This window comes from Carettochelys insculpta, chromosome 2 (genome assembly GCF_033958435.1).
Source record: "Carettochelys insculpta isolate YL-2023 chromosome 2, ASM3395843v1, whole genome shotgun sequence".
NCBI lineage: Eukaryota > Metazoa > Chordata > Testudines > Carettochelyidae > Carettochelys > Carettochelys insculpta.
In genome coordinates, this window is record NC_134138.1 from 33,197,039 (window position 1) to 33,222,554 (window position 25,516).

A 25,516-nucleotide genomic window follows, 5' to 3' on the forward strand; every position below is an offset into this window, starting at 1 on the left:
GCAGAGGGGTAGACAGGCTCCCTGCTAGCCATTGTGCAACCGCTAGAGAAGCGGAGGAGCTAACCTGTCTGGTTCCTAGCCATAGGGGCTGCCAGAACTGAGGTCCATGGGTTGTCCTGCTCTCTGCCCATCGGTTCAGCTCCCATTAGCTGTTTCAGGCACTGAAGGAACACTGCTTGTGTATATAGCTGTACAAAATAAAACCTGAAATTAGCATAATACATGTGTCCAAACAACAAATATGCCTGTAGCCACTTGTAGTAACAATCAGTATATGAGCAAGGCTGAGGGAGGGCAAGCAATGCGGGGATAGGGGGCAAGTAGTGGATGAAGGGGGGCCCTCTGGAGGGAGTGTGCAGGGGCAGGGATGTGGGCAGGGGCAAGGGTGTTTGAGTTTCCAGAATTAGAAATTTAGCACCCTAGTGCAATTTGAAGGATAACACTTGTCGGAATCACTGCTGGAGCTCGGGCTGATTACTGGTAAGCTCACTGACATCCGAGTAGATGCTTTCATATTTTTTTAATGTTTTCTCTATAAGGTTTTCACCTTAAGAGTAAATGTGCTTGCTTAGAGAGGGCCTTACAGTAAATTTTAATTGTGGACAATTCCACTGATTCTTGTCTCTGAGGCAAAAGCAAAGCAAAGCCGTCTTAAGCAGTCTGTCACACTGGGAACACTGAATACACAGCCAGGGAATTGTGTAGCATGGGAAAGTCCCAGTCAGGAGAGAGAAAAAGGTGAGTCTCCATCTGAAAAAGTGGTGGCTGGGGAACTGAAATCCTAAAACTGGGTGCCTTTGTTTGACCACAGGGAGTATAAGTACTGTTATTCTGAACTGTAAAATAAGATAAAAAAAACTCCCCAACAAAGAGTAATTCTGGGCAGGGAGTGGCATTGGTCACCAATTAGAGTAACTGGAAAACACAGTTTAAGAGTTTCAGATGATTTTCAGTAGGCATGATTTGATAATTTGTTCTTAATTTGTTCTTGTGATTTAGCCAGGAAAAAAAAAAAGCATGATGTCTAGTAGTCAAAATGGTAACCTAGCACCATGCCCAGCAGAAATAAAACAGTTCCACTGATACTTTCAGAGCATTGATGCATTCAGATGCTCTGATAATGCAGATGTAATAAACAAGTAGTTCTTCTGTCTTACGAGACTCATACGTAGTCAAGTAAATCTTCATATGACGTCTAACTAAGCTCAGAAATGTCTTAAAACCAAGTTCCCCTTTATATGTCACTTAGGCTACGTCTACACGTGCACGCTACATCGAAATACGCTATTTCGAAGAATAACATCTACACGTCCTCCAGGGCTGGCAACGTCAACGTTCAACATTGACGTTGCGCAGCACCACATCGAAATAGGTGCTGTGAGGGAACGTCTACACGCCAAAGTAGCACACATCGAAATAAGGGTGCCAGGCACAGCTGCAGACAGGGTCACAGGGCGGACTCAACAGCAAGCCGCTCCCTTAAAGGGCCCCTCCCAGACACAGTTGCACTAAACAACACAAGATTCACAGACCCGACAACTGGTTACAGACCCTGTGCATGCAGCATGGATCCCCAGCTGCCACAGCAGCAGCCAGAAGCCCTGGGCTAAGGGCTGCTGCACACAGTGACAATAGAGCCCCGCAGGGGCTGGAGAGAGCGTCTCTCAACCCCTCAGCTGATGGCCGCCATGGCGGACCCCGCTATTTCGATGTTGCGGGACGCGGATCGTCTACACGTGCCCTACTTCGATGTTCAACTTCGAAGTAGGGCGCTATTCCCATCCCCTCATGGGGTTAGCGGCTTCGACATCTCGCCGCCTAACGTCGATGTTAACATCGAAATAGCGCCCAACACGTGTAGCCGTCATGGGCGCTATTTCGAAGTTAGTGCCACTACTTTGAACTAGCGTGCACGTGTAGACATGGCTTTAGAGAAGTTGTACTTTCAACATGTTTAAGATCATAAAAGTATACCAGCAAAAATGGCATTTTGGCACACTGTACATTTTTCCATTTCAGATTTTTCCATCATATTTCTCAGGTTTTTATATTAGCCTGCTTTTTTTTATTTTGTTTTACAATGTAGCATGGGATTTTTAAACACTCATAAGTGAAAATCCCTCCTGCAATTTTTCTGATTGCATAAATGAATCCATATACTCTAAGGTGTTCAATGCTATACAGATCAACATGGTTCAGGGTTTTGACTAGAGATCATAGCCTGCTGCTTCCCATGGCAAGAATCACTATTAAAAATCCCCTTTTACCAAAGATACAGAAAAGAAGGGGGAAAAAGTAAAGCCATTTACAGATTATAAAACTTTTCTTTTTGACTGGAGCTATTCTTGTTGAAGTGAGATTCTTCTTTCTTCAAGAGAAACACACAAATGAGAACAAGAACAGCAAAGACAGAAAAATAAGCACGCTCTGATGCTGACTCTCAGTCACAACCTCATTGTTGAAAAATCAAGCACAGTAAACATAGTCCTATTGGTCTCACAAACATGTATGCACCTCAGTCTACTTCAGACATTCATTTTAGCTGCCTTTCTGAACATAGGCTAAGAGCAAAGTTGCAAAAGAGACAGTCTTAGAAAGTTTGCAGAAGGCACGGTTGTTTTTTTTTCTGGCAGAACACACTGGAACGTAGTTCCAGCACCTTTTTCCATTAGAACACCAGAAAAATGTTCACTGCCAGTTCTGCAGCAGTGTGAGGACCAGGGCAGGTGCCCCTGCTGCCCTTCAGTAGTGCAGGAACTGGGGCAGGAACCCCTGCCGGTCCCTCAGAAGCATAAGAACATAAGAACATAAGAATGGCCATACTGGGTCAGACCAAAGGTCCATCAAGCCCAGCATCCCATCTGCCGACGGTGGCCAATGCCAGGTGCCCCAGAGAAGGAGAACAGAAGACAAGTGATTTATCTCCTGCCATCCATCTCCTGCCCTTGTTATGAAGGCTAGGGCACCATACTTTATCCCTGGCTAATAGCCATTTATGGACCTGACCTGCAAAAATTTATCAAGCTCTTTTTTAAACCCTAATAGAGTCCTGGCCTTCACAGCCTCCTCGGGCAAGGAGTTCCACAGGTTGACTGTGCGCTGTGTGAAGAAAAATTTCCTTTTATTAGTTTTGAACCTACTACCCATCAATTTCATTTGGTGTCCCCTAGTTCTTGTATTATGGGAAAAGGTAAATAATTTTTCTATATTCACTTTCTCCACACCATTCATGATTTTATATACCTCTATCATATCGCCCCTCAATCGCCTCTTTTCCAAACTGAAAAGTCCCAGTCTCTCTAGCCTCTCCCCATATGGGACCCTTTCCAAGCCCCTAATCATCTTAGTCGCCCTTTCCTGAACCTTTTCTAATGCCAATATATCTTTTTTGAGGTGAGGAGACCACATCTGCATGCAGTACTCGAGATGTGGGCGTACCATAGTTTTATATAGGGGAAGTATGATATCTTTTGTCTTATTATTGATCCCTTTTTTAATAATTCCTAACATCCTATTTGCCTTACTAACTGCCGCTGCACACTGCGCGGATGTCTTCAGAGAACTATCCACTATAACTCCAAGATCCCTTTCCTGATCTGTCGTAGCTAAATTTGACCCCATCATGTAGTACGTGTAATTTGGGTTATTTTTTCCAACATGCATTACCTTACACTTACCCACATTAAATTTCATTTGCCATTTTGCTGCCCAATCACTCAGTTTGCTGAGATCTTTTTGTAGTTCTTCACAATCCCTTTTGCTTTTGACTGTCCTGAACAACTTGGTGTCATCTGCAAACTTTGCCACCTCACTGCTTACCTCATTTTCTAGATCATTGATGAACAAGTTGAACAGGATCGGTCCCAGGACTGAGCCCTGGGGAACACCACTAGTTACCCCCCTCCATTGTGAAAATTTACCATTTATTCCAACCCTTTGTTTTCTGTCTTTTAACCAATTCCCGATCCATGAAAGGACCTTTCCTCCTATCCCATGACCACCTAATTTACATAAAAGCCTTTGGTGTGGGACCGTGTGGGGACCAGGGCAGGAGCCTGCCAGTCCTGCAGCAGTGCTGGCCCTGTGGCATTAAAATAGACCACCCTAACCCTTATGAGGAATCATCAAACTTGAGTTCTGGCAACTCTTTTTTTCTAGAACAAAAACAGTGGAAGAAGGCAAAAGGGAAAAAGATATAAGAAAGAGAAGAAATAAGGCGGAGAAAGAAAATGATACACTTGTGAGCTAGTGACGGCAGGAGCCCAAAACTCAGGCATGTGTGATTTAGCTGAAGTTGGTGGAGGTGTTGATATCTAAGTCCTCTTCTCTGGCTCAGCCTGGTGAGGGTGCCTTTGAGTATCAAGATGGTGAAGGACCAATGGTGTCACCATATAGGAGACTGTGGGAGTGACAGCCATGATGGTAAAGCTTGCTCTTTCCAGTTTACCCACCTTTCTTATTTTAACACCCCTCCACCTGGAAGTATTTTTTAAAAAATTGAGAAGGGGGTAATCTCTCATTATTTTCCTAACGATTTAATCCTAATTCTAGACCCAACACTTTTGATTCATTAATTTCTGGTTCAATCTCCTCTTCTTTACCAGTCATGATCTTAATATAAACTTGTTTTGTTTGGACTAATTGACTATTTGTATCTTAATTTCCATGACATTCATAATCAAATACATGTAACAAACGGAGGTGGATTTTTGTTACATTGGCAACAATCCACCATTTTGCGGGGGGGGGGGGAGGAAATGAGGTATGGAGATTTAAATGACTTAGGTCACATGGGAAGTCAATGGCAGGGAATTAGAGCCATTGCCTTTGAAGCATCTTTCATTTGTCCCATGCTACCAGGATAGCAATTCATTTTATTTCTTTTACTGTTATCTTTGTTTTGTTTTATAACTGATAGCGAAGAAATTATGCTATTTGCATACTATGGTTTCAAGGGAATATTATAAGGAAAGATCAAGTTGTCTCCAGTCACCCATATATTATGAATAGTTAAAAGAACATTATTAGGGTTGGAAAGTCAAAGAATCAAAAATTAAAAAATGGCACAATTAAGATTGCCTTTGGAACTTTACTTTCCCCCCTTCTTGATATTGCATTATGAAACAGTCTTTAATTACATGACCACATACTGTTTTTTTTTTCCCCAATGTCCCACCCTCATTCAAGTGCCCAAGATGGAGTGCTCAGTTAATTAGCAGCTATTCAAACTTTTGTTTTTGCTTGTTCAAGAACTGGCCCCAGATCATATTTACTGTGTACTAATCAAACTCAGCTGTAGAGGCAGAATTGTTAAGTTCCTTGTTCTTTTACTTGTATTAATATTTTTAAATAATTTTAGTGTCTATTAAACAAAAATAATCAGTTGTTGCTATTTTTGCTAATGTCAACTTTACTATGCAGTCCCATGGGATAAAATTTCACTGCCCAGACCCGCCATTTGATTCCTGCAGGGAGGAAGGTTCTGATTCCATGAAGCAATGAGCATCTTCCAATTTGGTTGACTTGATTAGGTATTGAGTGTGCAGGGTGCCCTGCAAGATTAAGCCCTACATGATATTTTACTGTCAACTTCTTTTTCATCATATGAACAGTTTAGTAGAACTTTTAAATTAAAAAATGAAGTTTTTTAAACTTCAAAATCTGCCATAGGCAGACAGGTGGGATTTTAACTCTGACAGGTGTGGGTCTAAGCAGGTGTTTTAAAAGTCTTAAAACATTTTGCACTAATGATGTTATCCAGTCTTTCGAAATAACTGTGTCTTCACCTTGGCATTCATCTGTTAGCACTATTGACTATTATTCAGGAATCAACTCATTAATGTTAGCACTGTAGTTGGCCATAGGCAGGGATTCCTTTGATAGAATGTCTCACAAATTTGGATTATAAAGTTTGAATTATTATAATTAAAATGTGACATTTCTCCATTGAAAGACATTTCCATTTTTGAAACTGGTGGCATTATGACCTCAAAGTATTTTATTAGTTTACAAAATATGTTTGTCGACATTATGGATAAGGCATGCTTCAAAGCAATGCTTCTGATGCCTCAAGACAGATACAAGTGTATTTTATTTAGTGGGAAGCCATGCTGCACTCACTGCTCTGAACACTTACATAAAGACCTCTTTTTTATGGATGTAATCCTGGAGACTTCAATGGGATCCCTTGGGTAAATCAGACTTTACTAATTTGAGCATGTTGCATAATCGAAAAAATGGTCATGAGTAAATAGAGTATATCTATTGACTTGAGTATGTATCCAGGAAAGAAGCAGATGTGTAGAGATAGTTGACATATGTGATCTATAGGAAAAGCACCCCCCTCCCGCCAACTTTTAGACAATTGTGCTGTAAAAATCATGAGCATGGAGGCATCCAGGAGATACCATTCAAGGAAATGTGCATGACCAGCACTGTTCTGCAACATGATAAACAATGACTCATTTTGCACATAGACGATAATTGAAGAAACGCTCCATGCTTACATATACAAAGTGCCATTAAATACCAAAATTAAATGATTATGATGCGATTAGCAAGGGTTGGGAAAGGTACTCATACCCCTGTTAACAAAATCTCGTGTTTTAACATGACTCCCTCCAAAAACAAATGCTGGATTATACATGTATCAAACTGTAAATGCAACATACAAAATTTAATGTGTTTGATCTGAAAAACAGGTTTGATCAAAGCAGAAGACAGAGCCATAATAAAATTAATATTAATATTAATTTGCTATTTTCATATAATTTTTCATAGCAATGAAGGGGAAAAATTTTCATCAAAGTCACACAAATGTTGTAGGTAAAATAATATTTATATACTAGACTAACTTAATTTCCAAAATAAACTAAGCAACACATTAACTATTTGCTTGGGAAAGAGAGTAACAGAAGTGTACGCTGCATTTTGGTTATATATTGTGAGTATATGTACTTACAGCTATTAAAACTTCTATCAGCAATGCATTTTTTTGAAATGCAGCAGTTTCATAGCATTCATTTATGAGCAGTGAGTTAATAACACTTCATGTTTTTATTCTTACACAAACATGGTGGTTTTGTTTTTGTTTTTTATTAGCTGAAGATGCATGTGGAGGAACAATGAGAGGATCCAGTGGCATAATCTCCAGCCCCAATTTTCCCAATGAGTATCATAATAATGCAGATTGTACATGGACCATTGTGGCAGAGCCTGGGGATACCATTTCACTCATATTTACTGATTTTCAAATGGAGGAAAAATATGATTACTTGGAAATAGAAGGTTCTGAACCACCAACAATATGGTAAGTAAACCAATGTAATTTTGAAGCCTGCAGTAGTGAGAGAGAATATGCAGGGATGGTCCTGAAACCTTTACTCATACCAATATTATAGCTTTGCTGCTGTAAAGAGAGTTGTAACTTAAGCATGTAACTTGATTCACTGATTAGAAATGAAAACCAACTTCCTAATACAGATCATCAAAATGAAAAATGGTGAGAAACTCATCCACCTGATTATGTTGTTGGATAAATTTAATCTTTGGTGAATATAAATTTAAGGACTGTGCTATTGCTCATATCACTAGATGTCTCCATGCAGTAAATCAGGACAGAGTTGCCTCACTATGTAATGCATTGAGGGGTGTGTGTATCTAATATTGCATTATTCTAAAACTGATCCATCCTGGTTTGTAGAATACACCATTGTATATTGAACAGATTGTCACATACACCCAGTGGGTCTCCTAATGCGTCTTTCTCCCCTTTATGCAGAATCAAGCTGTCGAGCTTCGGGTCTTTCAGCAATAAACACTATGGGTGTTGATAGGGTTGTAGACTCGCTCAACGTCCAGTCACTCAACTGCAGTCTCTTACATGCATTCCCAAAAGGGACAAAGTCTCAGTCCCCTGGCTGATTCTCTCAGAATGCTTATCCCTTCCAAAGCCATGGGAGCAGCAAACAAACAATGTTGGAGAAAATCAATCAATCAATAAATAAGAAATCATATGGTCTACCCCCCAGGCCGGTCATTGACCTCTCTTCCATCAGCAGGGCTTGTGATTGACTGCCGTTTGGAAACAAGGCCTTCAGCAGAGCCAGCTTCAAGCAACCTAATGAGCTCAGCTGGCCTCTAGCAGACTGCCCGATTTCACTATCCCACCTGACCATGTCACTAGCCCTGCAACACTTACTCAGCCACTGAAAGCATTCACACGTAGTAGTAATGGATCCTGCTTGTTCACACTTCAGGCAACTCAGTCCTGGTCTTTAGCTCTGACCCTTGGCTCTGGCTTCTGGCCTCTGACTCTGGTTCTGATCCTGAGCTCTGATTCCTGGTTATGGCCCTTCTCGACCCTCTTTCCTGCTCCAGCTACTGACAACAGTCCCCTTTGCTTCAGGAGACTAGGGCCTTCATGTAGGAAAGAGAGTAGGCTCTTCTCTCTGCCAGAGTTCTTGGGACCTGGGGTGCTCAGAACTCTGTTTGCCTTCACAGCAACTTGCTACAGAGCTCAGCTACCCTCCCACTATAATGAAATTGTCACCCATTCTTGATGTGACTTATAGATATGTGGCCACTGCATCATAGCACACCACCTTCTTCACCCTTTTCTAATGGATGTGGCATCTATACACCCTCTCACACAAGCATATTGTTTATTGATGTACCAGCCCTGAGAACTCTCCCCTATGAGACTATGTCTAGACTGCAGGGATTTACTGGAAGATCTCTTCCAACAAAATTTCTGTCTATAGATTGTGGCCAAACTGCCAAGAGGATTGCAAGAATTATCTGCTCTGTCAACAGAGAGTGGCCACACTGCCTGGCTGCTCTGTCAGCAAAATGGACAATCAGAAGCACAGCAGACAGCACTGCCTGGTATCCTGGAAGCCCTGTGTGTTGACAGAGGGCCTCACCAGAATGTCCAGGCTGGCTTTCTGTCGAAAGATCTCTGTTGACAGAGGCATTCCTCATGGGGAGCAGGATACAGCTGTCAATAAAACTGCTGCATTCTATAGACTTACTGTCAACAGAATGCCTTGGAAATCTGAAGCGCCATAGATTCTGTCAACAAATTGGCTGTTTTACTGACAAAAGCCTGTGGTGTAAACATAGGCTTACTGTCCCATAGTTCATCCGAATAGCAGACTCTGTAGTTGTTGGCCTCAGTGAAGTGGTATAAACCTAATACAGTAGACCCTCGAGTTATGCGAGGGTTGCATTCCCACACACCCTCACATAGCTCAAATTTTCATAAGTCAGGGGGTGGCTTTTTTCCCCAACAGAATACATGTTCTCCAGCCAGGGAAGCAAATAAGTCCTGCAGTTGAGGGGCAGGGCAGCTGGGGAGGTTTAAGCCTGGCAGTGGTTTGGGGCCATTGGAGTGGGGAAGGGTCATTAAGCCTGGGGTGGGTTAGGGCTGCAGGGGGGATGGTAAGCTGGAGCCATGCAACCCTTAGGAGGGTTGAGCCAGAGCTGTGTGGGGTGGGATGAACTAGGGCCATGGTATGCAGAAGACCAAACAGGCTGTCATGCTCTTATATAATACATGTATGACAGCTTTGAAGAGCAGGGATGCACACATCTGATTGGTGCTTGTGAGAGGAGAAAAGCAACAGCAGCAGCCACAACGATGGAGCTAGGACAATTCCTTTTACCCTACCGTGAATGCCCATGGAGACAAGGCATGGACTCCTTAGCCACATGGGAGTCCACAGCTGATGAACCTGTGCAAGCTCAAGATGTCATCGTCAGATACAATGGACTACCAAGATGATAAAATAGGAGAGAGTGTGTTTATTTCCACAGTTATGTTTCCCAACTAAATTAATTCTTTTAAAATTAGAGTTCGTTATCATTACTACACAACAACATAAAAACAATTGGCTGAACTGCTAAATCTTCATTTGCTTATCCCAAGTAAATTTTATGTATTCTATATAAATATGTAAATAATTATTTAGATTTTCTCCAGAACCAAGAAACTTTGGCATCCATAAATGAAATAATAGGGTTAATTTATGTATGGAAATTCTTATTATCTATTTACAAAATATAAAATAAAGCATTAAAATGCTAATTAAATAATTGTTCATTTAGAAGCGCAGATTCTAAGAGCATTATTTTCTAAACTTATTCATACTCCTGGAGCTAGATGGATGTACTCAGTTATGCAAAAATACTCTCCATATGCTAGGGAAAATTGATTTGAAAATCTTAATTGAGAAATTTGATAATTCACTTCTATATATTCATACTTTATATTCCATTAAAATAGTGCTCAGGGTTCCACTCCACATAGCTATATTAATGATGTGTGCACAAAATTACCTATATTACCTACACCTATGTCTATAGACAGGCTCTTCATGTTGTATCTTTCTTTAGTACACAAATGGGCTGGGTTGACATGGACCTGTGGTGCTGGCAGCTTCATGGAAATGAGCAGTCTTGCAATTGCAAATGACTGCTCATTAACATTATTGTGTAGCTAATTAGTATAGCTGCACAAGATCTCCCTGCCGGCAAAAGCTGATGCCGGCAGTAAACAGGCTGTGTAGATGTGCCTCTGCTGGCAAACACCCCCCCAACTTTTTTCAGGCATAAGAGTCTGGCAATAGAGGTTTTTTTTGATGGCAGAGACTCGTCTACATGACCTGTTTACTGTTGGCAGCAGTCTCTGATGACAGGAAATCTTCTGCAGCTATGCTAATTAGCCACATGCATATGAGCATGTTCAATCGAAGCTGCCAGCACTACAGGTCTGTGTAGACCTAGCCTTAGTGCATAACTGCCTGAAAGCCTAAGGAAACTTTTAAAAATAGTTCTTGATCTAGACAATAATGTCTTCAAATTAATTTTCATACTATTGCCTTATTTATGTACTGATGGGGAAAAAAACAGATCCTTATCCACCTGTCCATCTAGGTAATTAACAGAATATTTACCATTTTAGCTCCTGAGCTAAAATATGTAAAGTAGTCACTCTTTTAACAGGAAAAAGAGGTTAGGAACTCTTCACAAAACACTGTAGCTTTCCATTCTCACCACATCCATCAAGACAGTTTCCATATTCAGAAAAGTAGTTGTGCTGTCTTTCTTTTACTGAAATTCTTGAAATCACATATGTCCAATTTTTAAAGTACCACAGAGAGTAACTAGATCACTTTGGAATCTTTCTCAGACTTCTTCTGTTAACTGTCATTTTAAATAGGCTTCTGGCTTTGACAGTTGATGACATGTGCAAAGTATTCTTAAACCCTCAAACACACCTTCATGCCTTGCATAATGCTTACAAAAGGCATGAATTCTCAAAATAGTATAATCACCTTGAGAAAATAAATTCTGGGTACCTCTTTAGAGACTGTCTGATGAGATGATGTTTCACTCTGGATCCATATTCAGTTTAAAATAAGAGTTCAGAAGCTGTATCAGGCCTTTGTCCTTATTTCTGTCCAAAGATCTGAATACTCCCAAGCTCCTCTTCCAGAATTTACATCTGTATTGGTAGCACTCTGGCAAGATGAACTACTCCATTAGCAACTGTGAATATTTTCATCCATATAAGTTCCTATTTCTACTAAACTCTTTGCTTAAATGATAGTTTGTAGCAGTGAATTCTCTGGGTACTGTACATATCAATTATCCACTTTGGAGTTCTCGTCTCACAAAGTCATTGCCCACCTTCCCGTATTTGGATTATGAAAGAGAGGTAAACAGGAGCACATCTCTCAACTTCTTTGACAACATTCATTATATTTCCAACTTCTTTCAGATCCTTCACAATTAATTTCTTCCCTTAATTAAAGTCTTAATCTTTTCTATATGTTCTTGGATAAAAGTCTTCTTATGCACTAACCACTATAGATCTAGAAATCTAACTGTATATCCAGTGGATAATACATATCCCCTGGATGTCAGAAAATATATATCAAGTCATTTTGTTGTCACTACAATGATGCTCTTCCCTTTGCTAAGAGGAGGTATGCTTTCATCTTTAAATTATGAACATAACCCTATTTATTCTGTCCCAATGTTTACTTTCTTTGTACTTTTCTGCAGTCAGCCAAATACCAAAATAAACGTAACCTATTTTCCAGGTTAACCCAGTTTTCAGTTTTGTTACTAAGGTAAGTGATTGACACAAAATACAAATATCAACAGCACTGATTCTGGAAAATCTCCTTCCATTTGAAATTATATTAGTCAGTAAACATGTCTTTAGTTCTCTTCCTACTTTTATAGTCTTGAAAAAAATAGTCATATCTTTATTGTTTTAGGACCAAGAAATTATTACAGTAAAATATTTTGTGTGTGCTTTTGTACTGAATTATTTTATTTTGAGATCACCAGTAACTCATGGATCAGACACATGATCACTGCAAAATAAATATATATGGTGAAACACATTTTTATGCTTTCTTGAAGTTATACGTCTAAGGACCAGATCTTGAAGTGCTCAAAATCAGATTAACTTCATTGATGCTATAGTGACTTACACCAGCTAAGGATCTGACTCTAAAACTAATGACAGCTATACTGTGTCTAAAATTTACTTAGCAAAAAAGGACGATATTAGAGGTTTATCCTCAACATTAGCACAAAGGCATATGAAAATATTTATTATGATAAAGTTCACGATTGATGCCATTAATGACAGAAATTTGACTATTTTAGTTCTTGTTGCCTTATGGACAGGATTGTATTTATAACTAAGTCATTATATATATCATATATAACCATTAATTATAAAGACATTCCTGTCCATGGGGGGGTGGGGGCAAGAGCTAAAATAGTCAAACTCCTTTCATTTATGGGATCAATCTAGAGCTTTATCATAATAAATATTTTCATATGCCTTTGCGCTAATGTTGTGCAATAAGGTTTGTTATATCAGACTAGACTTTCTTCCTTTTATACTGGTTTTCAATAACAGTGTATAAAAGGAAAAATAATGATGTTCCAGTATAATTTTGAGATTAAGTCATTTGTAAAACATATATGACATATATGATTGAAATTAGTGCTTCAAATACTGTCAAATTTTAGCCTCTCAGTTTTCTTCAGCTCCTTCCAGTATTGGAGCATTCATTTCCTCCAGTGTCTTCCAATTTTGTCAACATCTAGCATTGGACCATTTTTTGTTTTGCACCATTTGTCCATTTCACTCTTTTATCATCAGTAATCTCCAGTTTTCATGGATTATTTGGATAGTTGTATGACATTTCTGTGGGTTGCATACTTCTACACATGCTGCTGAGAAAGGAGTCTCTGAAGAGTTTAACTGGATGGCAGGCATCTTTCTATCATTTGTAATATATTTATTAATTTATTTTAGTTATACTACAGTAGCTCCTAGAGACCTCAGTTAGGATAATCTGACTGTGCTGGGTACGGTACAAACACCATAAGAGACACCCCCATCTCAAAGTTTTTACTATATGAATTAAGACAAAACATGGTGAATTAGTGAAACAAAACAGTGCAAGGAGTCCTGGAGGCAGGGAGAGATCAGGTAACCATGTCAGGAAGCCTTGGTTATATAGATAGTATCTGCATGCAGTTTGCAGATATGAGGGTAGATTTTTTTTTTTTAATTCCTGCTGGTCTCCAGTTTAGCCATTCTAAGTTCACAACTCACAATAAAGTTATCAGAGTAGAAATGGTTTTGAGGATGCACTTGAAGGAAAAGTATATTTATCTTGAATTTTATTGTTATCATTCCTATATACACAAATTATCACAACAGGTTGCCATGGAGCTGGGCTGTTATTTGCTTTGTGCGTCAGGCCAGTCTGTTCTTTAAATAGGTTGCATAGTCAGCACACAGTGCCTATGAAACTTAGGTGCTTGGGAAAGTTACAGGCATCTGCATGAAGATAAAGGTTGATGTTGGTGTGAAGATTTGACAGCCTATGGATGGGTAAAAGGGCTTTCAAAGTATAAATTACAATGGACAAAACCTAGTCCCAGTTTGCCAAAGTGAGAACATGAAGAAGACATGTCAAGAAGAAGAGCTGGCAACTGTAGAGCTTAACATATTTCCAGAGCTTGCTCCAAGAGAGATCACTCAAAACTGAAAAGTAACATACCTAATTGCCTTTGTAATGAGGAATTCTGATCTATTCTGGGGCATTCATGTCAATTTGACACTAATTCTTACCGACTGTTCTAAAATCTACTTTTAAGGCCCTTGTAAAGGAATTATCATCCAAATGATTATGAAATGAAACAGATTTAATAAAGAGGTTAGATACCCACCTGAGAGCCATCAGAAACTTACAGCCTATGATGTTGGTGTTATTTTTAAAAATATGGTAAGATTGACATTGCTTGATAAAGAAGGAAAAATATTTGCCTTTTTAAGAGCTGGCACAGTAGTACTTAGATGCTATGATGATGGATGCTATATAAAAACCTAAGATACATAGATATGGGTAGGGTGGAAAAATGTGTTGTTGGAAAACCCTGTTGGAGAATGTTAAGTAACTGGTGGAAGAATCTAACTGAATGGTAACTATGAGTACCAACCGATCAAGCACAAATAGCCAGCTACACAACATATGCCATCAGGTATTTGGAACTGTTGGGTTATCTGTGATGCACAGCAAAGTGTATGATCAGATGTGATGAGAAAAAAAACTGTATGAATTTAAGATGGAGGAGCAGTCCTGAGAGGTAACCTAGATACAACAAAGACTCAGTGATAGTAAAGATGAGGCCACCATACAGGAGATTGTCCAATAAGTTCTTAGAAAATGAGATGTGGATGTTGCTTTCACTGATAGCTTAAGGACAGGTAAGGTAGTTGTGGTTTGAGTGGGGAGATAGTTAAAGTTGTGTGGGTTGTGATTATGAAAAGTACTAAATACTTGTCTAATTTTTAGGACAGATAAAGAGCATTTTCTTATATTATAACCTTATGTCATATTGTCCCTCCTACTGAACCCTATCCAGTTGTTTCCATAGTGATGGTTAAAGTATGCATACCCGTGAAATAAAATTTCTTGAAAACTGAGACCAGTTACTAATAGGCACACGTGTTTATTACCACATGTATGAAAACAACCTCTGATTGGCTGCTTTCCTCATTCTGCCACCTTCTGAAAAAAGAACAGCCAATTAAGGCTGCTGCAGGAAACATGTGGTGCTGTCCTCAGGAGCTGACATCATTCTCACAGGAAAGGACAGAGGAGGGAACAGAAGCAACCCAACAACTCTAGGTGGCTTCATTGTCTCCTCTCTTCTTCACCCATATGCTGAAAGAAAGGGGATATTCCTGTTCTTCTGCCCCCTTTACCATCCCTCTCTGCAACAGCCAGCCTGGCAATTGGGAGAAGTGTCACCAATGCATACCTGCTCACCTGGGAAAGGAGATGAAGAGCTGAGGGAATTTCAAGAGTAGCTGAAGTGAGGCTAGGAAGACAGGAGTGTTGTGTAGGACTCATGGGGAATTACAAAGACGGGTGGAATTGAGAGGCATGGGAGGGACAAGAATTAATTACTATGATGGTGAAGAGCAGATGCAGGGATAATGATAGCCCTCCCATACAACATGCTTTGTTCAATTCACTTTAAGCACAGTTCCATACTAGTGTTGTAGTGAGCTTTCCTTTCAGTCATGTCTGCTGAATGGCAGTCTTCAAAGAATGATTCATGCACACTTCTCAAATACATCACATACAACATACAGTAGGTACATTTTCATCACTGTTGTGAGTGAAAACCTTTATTCAGTCTCTTACCTACAGATCTCTCTCTCTCTCTCTCTCTCTCTCTCCCCCTAAACCCCTTAAGGACACTGTAGAGGGCAATGCAGCATTTACAGTAAACAGTGTTGATCCATAACAAATAGAGCTGTCTATGTATTTAAGAAACAAGTCTCTATAAACTTTTAACCTCTATAGACCTTCTCATTTTCGAGGAAGCCAGCTATTTCCTTTTTCCCAAAATAATACACCCCATGCCTTAAATGCAGTTTCTTTGCATGAGCCAGTTTTATGAACTTGATTCTAGCTTTTGCTCTTTCCTGTGCTCACAGTATTGCAAACCTTAACAAAATGAATTCTCTCTACAGATGCTTCAGTGCTTTATTATGATTGTTAGTGTGTGCAGTCATTGTCAGCTCTAGAGCCATTTTGCTATCCATCAAAGTTGTGATTTCAAGTCTAGATTTCCAAAGAAGATGTTGTATACCCTCAGTGGTCCATTTTTATATATATTTTCCTGCATTGTTACAATGTTGCCTGTTTACTAAAGCCCCCTGGGCATGCAGAAGCTGTTTGAAAATTATGTCTTATAAGAATGTTTCCAAGGTCAGAGAGTTCAGAGATTTTGTTTCCTCATTTAATTACACAGAGATTTTGAAATGGGCTTTAGTGTGCCAGACTTCTTTACTGATGACTGTGTCTACACCTTCCGGCCCCATTAACCTCACACTGATCTGGGCAGGTCTGAGCTGCTGCATCATCACTCATCAGTATTCTATTATACTGAAACATTCCATAAATAATACACTAGACACAATATATTAACATTTTGTTTATACTAATTAACTAGTTAAATAGCCAAAACATAAGAGCAAATAATCCATCTGTGAACAAAAAAAAGTCTAAAAGCTCTCTTTCAGTTACTGGAAAAAAAAAGCAGAAATCATCAAACCATTAGGAGATATGGTAGTGATATGTTGCTGTTATCTCAGGACAGGCACTGTCAGAAGAGCATCTCACAGTTGTGAAAAAGCATGTCTCTTGCCATCTTGGTTGACACATCAGGGACTGAATATGGGAACTTCAAATCTAGAAACATGAGCAGTTTAGTTGGAAGGCAAGAATCAAGACTCCCAACTAAAGTTAAGAGAGAGACTCATTCTGTGCACGGGATATAAAGGAGTGTGTGTAACACACACTAACTAGTGAGTCACAAGAGCAATGCAAGAGAAAAAACAAACATAGAACTATCACCTTTATTGTGACATCATCATTCCAAATGAATAGAATCTCTGTTTTCCCTTTCCATAGCCAAGTTCATTTGCTTTCTTACTGCTCGTCATTTGGGGCATTGGCAATAGTGATGACTCATTGCCAATTATGATAATCTTCCATGGGAGTTATGGATCCTTAGGTGGCTGATAAGGTCTACCCTTGAATCACATGTTCTATTACAGTGAGGAGAGATGTTTTCAGTTATGGCAGGATGCTGTTGACCATGACTGAAAACTAGTCTTTTCTTTCTCATGTGACACTTGTCCTCATTTTGGCAGTGGACAAGTTCAAAATACAGGGCACCATCATGTGTTATTCTCTTCATTTTGAGCACTCCTGGGCAAGTGTATCCCAAGTGTTAATGTCAATACTGCACCTCTTTAAATTATCCTTCAGCAAGTCCTTATGCTTCTATTGGCCTCCTGCATTACAGTACTTTCTTTCAGCTGAGAGAACAGGACCTGTTTGGGAGGCGATTGTCTGGTATGTGGACAACATGCCTGGCCCAGTGGAGTTGCTGACAGAAGACCACTGCCTCGATACTGGTGGTCTTTGCCTCATGCCCTTTAACTTCTGCCTCTTTACATGTGAAAGAACTAACTTACATATAAACAGAAGGGTATTAGGATCTCCTGGTTTTCTCATTTTGAAAAGCACATCTTAGTTGAATGTTACTAATTCAGTCTGCACAATTCAAAAAATAGTGTGACATGGGCCTAGGTGGCAAAGCAAGTACTCCTCCTTATGACACACATCTTTTTTATGTGTATCTGCTTCTGCCCAAATCTTGTAAACAGAGGATGCGCCTATCACTGTGACTCAGTGGATCATAGCTAAGGATACCAAAATGCTGAGACATAGGACAGACTCATCCCAAACTATCATTAGATACACCAAGTCAGTAACCAAAAGAAAATTCTATCTCACCACACTAGTTCAGAGAAGTAGTTTCCTTAGGCATTGCAGCCCTTAGCTAACCACTGAGACACTGGACTCTGATGAGTGGTTACTGAAAATCAATTTCTTCACATATTGAGTCCTTCTAATATTAATTGCTCAGCCACATAGCCAGATCAATATATCACTCACAGTGTGTGCAACAGTCACACTGCTACCAGCCCTTTAGTAACTAAAATCTAAATGTTTATTAATAAAAGAAGAGTGATAAAATGCTTAATAGATCATATACATACAATATTTGCAATGACTTTGTATCAGGTTTGTAGCAATGATGTTATAGAGCTGCCTGTTTGTATCAGTGATGTTATAGTGCTGCTTTGTAAAGTCTCTCTGGTAACTTCCAAAGTACTCCTTTTAAACATAACTCCACAGTCCAGAGAATGAGGGCAGGAAAAAAGCCAGATGGAATCTCCTGGAGGGTCTTTTATACCCTTTGTCATAAGCCTGGAAATTTTCTGTTTCAAACAAAGTTCAGTTTGTGGAAAGTTACTAGCACAAGCATCCATGGTCACATGACCATATTACATGTCCTTATGTAGCTTGATGACCCACAAGTGCAAACATTACACATATCTGGGCTGAGGCATCCTTGGAAAGATCTTCTGTGGCCCATTGTGAGAGCTAAGTGTCTGTGGTGGGCCATCAAATCTGAATAATGCATTCACAATTGGCTGATTAGATTGGATAAAATTAACTCATGGATATCATCCCAGAAACAAACTCTTTTAAGATATACATATTCAATATTCATGACTTCAAATACAAAAATGATACATGGATTGAAACAGATTACTCTTATTTAGTGAATCATAACTTTTCCCTTGATGTATCACGTAACATATTTTATACCAGAACTGCTGCAACTCAGTGACAGAAATGGCCATACGGCATTCAGTCATATGGCATCCCAGCCTCTCTTTCTTGTGGGGACATCAAGCTTCAGTCAAAACCCACTGAAACCACTAGGAGTCCTTCCACTGTCAATAGCCTTTGGCTCAGACCAATGGGGGTGTGCAAAAGCTTCTGACAGTGTGGCCATCCTTCTTTAGAAGCACAAAGTTACAACTATATTTAGAAAAGTATGGCCAAGCACCACCACAACCACCAAAAAGCAAAACAAATCAAAACAAAACCACCCTGCCTACCTGAGTTCTTTTTAAAAAGACATTGGGCTATTAAAGGAAGAACCATTGAAACAGCTTGATATTTCAGCAAGAAAGTTATTTTAAAATGCTATGCTGGTACATGATGTCTATTTAAAAGTTACTTTAATAACTTATGTTAGCAATATTTTGCAAACTGAAAAATCTGATGAAGTTTTGGCTGCTTGCCTTTGTCAGATGAGGCAAATATTTGAAAAAAAAAAGATAAATTGCAACAGGCATGAAATGGAGGTAGGCCATAGGTATCGTCTCATCTTTTCAATTGTACAGGTATGACATAGCAAATGGGATTTATTGTTAAAATAGTGGTCTCCTTTTGGTCAACGTTATTTATTTTTAGTCTACGTTACTGGGTTGCTAAACACTATCAAACCCCTAAAGCTAAAAATAGTATCAGGATAAAAAGAAATCATATTTCCACTGAACTCCATGGAAATTCATTTCATGATGCATATAAAGAAAACAGATGATTAGAGCTAATAGCTGCCATGCACAGCAAGGAAAATAATTTTTCTGCTAACCTTTGTAAAAGTATATTTTTGCTTAAGTGATCTTCTCTCGGAAGACAAGAAACTCTGTTAGTCCTGTGTGCTGGCTAAGAGTGTATTTGAAGTTGGGGATATGAGTCCCAGTTTCCATAGATTGATAGATCATGCTAGCGTGATGAGAGCTAGTGGGCTAAAAATAGTAATGTAGCCGCAATAGCTTAGACAGTCGCAAGTGGTCAAGCTGCCCCAAGTACCCCTTTGGAAGACGTGCTGCTGTGGTTACACTATTATTCCTATTGTGCTAGCTCAACCACCACTAGTACAGGTATGAGACATGAAACATCCTCCCCTATCCCCAAATGTAGCCTTAGCCTTTGAGATGTGTTTTCCCTTTGTAGCTTGAGTCTCCTGGTTTGAGATTGTGAGTGAACTGCTGAAAAAGGATGGCACAGACTAGAATGGAAAGTATAATAATCATTATTACAATTATTACTATTTATAAGTTGTAAGAATCTGTTTCAAATATTCAACATCCACATCCAGAGGTGTTCCGTTCAAGTGAGGTTCTTCTCTGTGAAATATTTCACTTGAGGCTGGATTACTCAAGATCTTTTGTGACCAAACTCCTAATTATTGCAACGTGACTTCCCACCAGTTTCAAACTGAGTAATGCACCTTAACAGAACACCTTAAAAAAAAAAAACCAACAACAACAACCCCCCCCACAAACTGGTCATTACTGTTTTGAAAATTAGAGTAGTAGCCATGTTAGTCTGTATCTTTGAGAAAAAGAAGTCCTGTGGCACCTTATAGACGAACAGATACTTTGGAGCATAAGTTTTCGTGGGCAAAGACCCACTTCAGATGCATGAGTCTGATGAAGCGGGTCTTTGCCCACAAAAGCTTATGCTTCAAAATATCTGTTAGTCTATAAGGTGCCGCAGGACTTCTTTTTGTTCTTGAAAATTAGAATAATATGTAGCTGTGTTGGTGCTTGGGATACCAGGACTGAGTCCTCTTGTACATCCATCACATACTAGCTAGAAGGAGGCATGCTAGTGCTCATGTACATGTCAGTTCCCTGATGCCAGCAGCCTGTTAGCCTCTGAAGCAATCTCTGGTCAATGCTAATATTGACTTTCTTTTGAAAGTTAATATGGGATGCCTCAGTCCTGAGTCCCCTGTAATGCCTAGACACTTATCCACTTAACACTATACATAACACTTTATATGATCATCATCTTGATTTTATATCACAGCTCTTCGATTTATTGTGAAAATAAGGGTGAGTTTATTTTCACTCTAAGGCTATGTTTACACTGAGTTTTTTCAAAAAAGCTGGGGCTCCTTCAAAAAAAATCCCACAGAGCATCTACACACAAAATGCATTCTTTTAATATTAAATCAGAAGAATGTAGTACTTTTTTGGCAGCTCTCTTCCTCTCACATTATGGCTACGTCTACACGTGAAGCCTACATCGAAATAGTCTATTTTGATTAATAACGTAGACACGTCCTCCAGGGCCGGCAACGTCGATGTTCAACTTCGACGCTGCGCAGCACCACATCGAAATAGGCGCTGCGAGGGAATGTCTACACGCCAAAGTAGCAGACATCGAAATAGGGATGCCAGGCACAGCTGCAGACAGGGTCACAGGGCGGACTAGCGCTTCCGGGGCAACAGCTAGCCGCTCCCTTAAAGGGCCCCTCTCAGACACACTCAGCCTGCACAGCACGCGGACTGAGGAGCCATAGGCACACAGACCCCGGGCGCTGCAGTCATGGACCCCCAGCAGCAGCAGCAGCAGCAGCCAGAGGTCCACCCAGCCCTCCCGGCAGGAGCAGGGCTTGCCCTGCTCCATGCCATGCGAGAGGCAGCTGAGCACCTCCTTGCTACCCCAGAGGAGGAGCTGCCCCCAGGGCAGCAGGGCTCAACCCCCAACCCTGCAGCACCCCGCCCCCCCCGCCTCACACGCCGTCGGCTGTGGAGCTACCCCACCAGCACCAACTGGTGGGAGCGGCTGGTGCTTGGGGAGTGGGACGATGACCGCTGGCTCAGGAACTTCAGGACGAGCCGGCAGACATTTATGGAGCTGTGCCAGTGGCTCACCCCTGCACTCAGGCACCAGGACACTGCCATGCAGCGTGCCCTCACAGTGCAGAAACGGGTCGGCATCGCTGTCTGGAAGCGGGCCACTCCCGACAGCTACCGATCCGTGGGGCAGCAGTTTGGTGTCGGCAAGGCCACCGTCGGGGCTGTCCTCATGGAGGTAAGAGAACCCACGGGGGGAGGGCAGGGCAGGGGAGGGGGGCCTGGGCAGAGGAGGGCAGGGGAGGCCAGGGCAGGGGAGGAGAGGGGAGGGGATGGCGGGGGAGGCCAGGGCGGGGGAGGGCAGAGGAGGGCCGGGCAGGGGAGGGGGGCCCGGGCAGAGGAGGGCAGGGCAGGGCAGGGCCACGCACACCCTGCTCACCCTTCATTGGTGCTGTCCCATGTGCTTTCTCTGCAGGTTGTGCGTGCCATCAACGCCATGCTCCTGCACAGGCTCGTGAGGCTGGGGGACCCAGATGCCACCATCGTGGCCTTTGCCACCCTGGGCTTCCCCAACTGCTTCGGGGCTCTGGATGGGACTCACATCCCCATCCGCGCCCCGCATCACAGTGGAGGACGATACCTGAATCGCAAGGGCTACCATTCTGTCGTCCTCCAGACCTTGGTGGACAGCCGGGGACGTTTCAAGGACATTTATGTGGGCTGGCCTGGCAGCACCCATGACGCCCAGGTTTTCCTGAACTCAGGCCTGTGCGGCCGGCTGGCGGCGGGGACCTACATCCCCCAGGGGGAGATCCCTCTGGGGGACACCACCATGCCCTTCTGCGTCATCACAGATGCGGCATACCCCTTCCGGCCGTGGCTCATGCACCCCTACACGGGCCATCACTCCGCTAGCCAGGAGCGCTTCAACGAGCGCCTGAACCACGCGCGCCAGGTGGTGGAGCGCTCATTTGGCCGCCTGAAGGGACGCTGGAGATGTCTCCTGACCCGCCTAGATGCGGGCCCCAACAACATCCCCCTGATTGTGGGTGCCTGCTGCGCCCTGCACAATTTGGTGGAGAGCAAGGGGGAGACCTTTTTCCAGGGCTGGGCTGTGGAGGCCAGCAGGGCCGACGTCCAGCCACGTGGTGCCCCCAGTCGGCAGGTGGACCCCGAAGGGACCCGGGTCCGGGAGGCCCTGCGGGCCCACTTCGATGAAGAGGCCGCGGGGTGAACTCTGCCCAGGACCACCACTGCCCGCCCCTTCCTCCACCACACTCCTGCCCCAACGCCCACACCATGGAGCACCCAACCGCCCCCCCCTCCCACTTTTCCTGGACAAATGACAGCACGCACTTGTGGCTGAACTTAAACTTCTTTTTCTTTGAGAACTTTTTTTTTTAACTATAAATATATAAAACAAGAACAAACTATATACAACATGTGGAAACAAAGTCATATGTACAAATAAAACAATCGTCACAAACAAGTGTCCTCATTAATAAAAAGAAAACCAGGGAGGATAAAGGGGAGAACTATTTACATGGGGGGGACGGGGCAAACGGGGGCCACAAACAAATAAATTAAAACTATATACAAGGGGGGGGCCACGTCCCGGGCCCCTCGCCCCTACAGTCCGGCACTGGGCGTGGGCGGCCGGGAGCCCCGCCGTGGCCGCAGCCCTGTCCTGGGCTGGCTGGGGGTGGGCTGGACCGGAAGATATGCCCGGCGAGTCTCAGCTGGCTCCAGGGGTCCCTCGGCGTTCCGGCCCTCGGCGGTGGGTGGCGGGGCGATGGCGGACGGGACGGCGACGGGCGGAGCAGCTGGTGGTGCGGCTGGTGGAGCAGGCACGGTGGGCGCTGCGGCGGCCGGCGCAGCATGGGGGGCCAGGTAGTCCACCAGGCGATTGAAAGTCTCCATGTAGGCCACCCATGCCTCTTGGCACCAGGCCAGCGCCCGCTCCTGCAGCTGCAGGTGCTGATCCGCGACCTCCAGCTGCCGTCGGTGGATGGCCAGCAGCTGGGGGTCCGTCGCCATCGGCTGGTGGTGGTGCGGGGTCTGCCGTCTAGCCCGCTGTGGGGCCAGTTGGTCCTCGGCCGAGGGGCTGGCCTGGAGCGATGGTCCCGGAGGGCTCTCCGGGACCACTGATGCCTCACCGGCGCTTTCTTCCGGTCCTTCTGATGGTGCAGGTGCGGGACACAGGAGAGGAGGCGGGGAAGAAGAATGGAGACAGGCGTTAGTGTGGGCCCCGAGCCATGGCCTTTGTCCCCCCAGCCCTGTGCTTCAGGTTCCCCATCCCCGTCCCCGGGAGATGCTGCTGTGATGGATGGGGTTCAGGGGTCCCCCTGCCCTGCACCCCGTCCCCTGGTGGGAGCGACTCTCACTTCACCCCGCAGGGTCTGACAGCAGGAGAGGTTTCTTAGGCCACAGATGCCCAGTTTCTGCCAGGAGTGACATCACCAGCTGTTGGAAGAGACAGTCCTTCCAACCCGTCATGGGGAGAAGACCCCAAGGGGGGCCCCTCTGGAATGCATCTTTCCCCCTCCTCAGGCTGGCTGCCTTCCAGCTCTCCCTTCCCCTAGCCTCTACCTGTGGCCTCCGCCCTCGCCCCCCAATTCCAAGCCAACTCGGCTCCTCCCTCCTCTTTGTTCAGGGCAGAGGTGTCACCTGCCAGCTGTAGCCCCAGGATCATCCTTTGCCCCTGGGAGCTAATCGGCTCTTGTTGCTCATATGTAGCCTGAGTCTCCCTTTTGCACTCCCCTCACTCCATCACATGCTGCTGCTGCTGCTGCTGCTACTGCTGCTGCTGCGGGGTGTCCCACCCCCTCCTCCCGGGGGCCCCTCGAGGTTCCGCTCCCCCCTGGCCCGGAGATGGGGCATGGCACTGTCGTGCAGGGTGTGGGGGGGCAGGGGCTGATGCACTGCTGTGAGGGCCATGGCCCTGCTGTCCTTGGGGCCATGGCCATGTGAGCATGTGGGGGGCCCTGGACACATATCTATTACCCCCCCCGCCCCTCAAGCCCAGTGGTGTACACCAGAGGGGGGTACCTACCTGTCGGTCCGCTGCCACGGCCTGGAGATCCCCGGGGGGCGGAGGCCTGGCTGCTGCTCCGGGATGGCAGGAGGAGGATCTGCAGCCCGGATTCTGCAGAGGAGGAGCCCCCCTCCTCCTTCTCCTCCTCCTGCCGCGATGTCCCGGGGGTGGGCTCCGGGGGGGGCCCCCGGGGGGGGGGCTTACCTCCGGGGCGGACTCCGGCTGCAGGGCCTGCTGGGGCTCATCGGCCGAGGTATCAAGGGTGGCCGGAGGGGAGGAGGTGTGCCGGGGGCCCAGGATGTCCCTGAGCTCCCTGTAAAAGGGGCAAGTGATGGGGGTGGCCCCAGATCGGCTGGCCGCATCCCGGGCCCGGGAGTAACCCTGCCACAGCTCCTTCACCTTACTCCTGACATGATCAGGAGTGTGGGCAGGGTGACCCCGGGCAGCCAGGCCATTGGCCAGCCGAGCGAACGCATCCGCGTTCCGCCTCTTGCTCCCCATTACCTGGAGCACCTCCTCCTCACTCCAGAGCCCCAGCAGATCCCGCAGCTCAGCCTCCGTCCAGGAGGGGCCCCGCTGCCGCTTGCCAGCCTGGCTGCCCTTCTGGCTGGGCTGGCTGCCCTGGCTCCCCTTGGGGGGGGGTCCCCTGGGGGCACTGGGGGGGCTGCCGGGCAGCCATCGCAGCTGGGTGGGTGGCTGAGGGACGTGCAGGCTGGCCGTGTGTCTGGGCTGCCGCCTGCACGTTCCCTCAGCTTCCTGCACAGGAAGGGAGGGGGAGGGTACCTTTAAGGGGCCGCTCCATGCGGCCACTATTGAGCTGAGGGGCTGGAGAGAGCGTCTCTCAACCC

General features: G+C 43.9%; 1 protein-coding gene across 3 annotated transcripts in view; it reads left to right on the forward strand.

Annotated features, from left to right (window-relative positions):
* Window positions 1-25,516, forward strand: part of CSMD3 (CUB and Sushi multiple domains 3) — a 1,166,921-nt gene that overhangs the window by 343,085 nt on the left and 798,320 nt on the right. For all 3 annotated transcript variants that reach the window (XM_074985642.1, XM_074985643.1, XM_074985644.1), the window contains exon 5: window positions 7,102-7,309. In XM_074985642.1, the coding sequence (XP_074841743.1) occupies window positions 7,102-7,309 (208 nt within the window). The remainder of the gene's footprint in view (window positions 1-7,101; window positions 7,310-25,516) is intronic.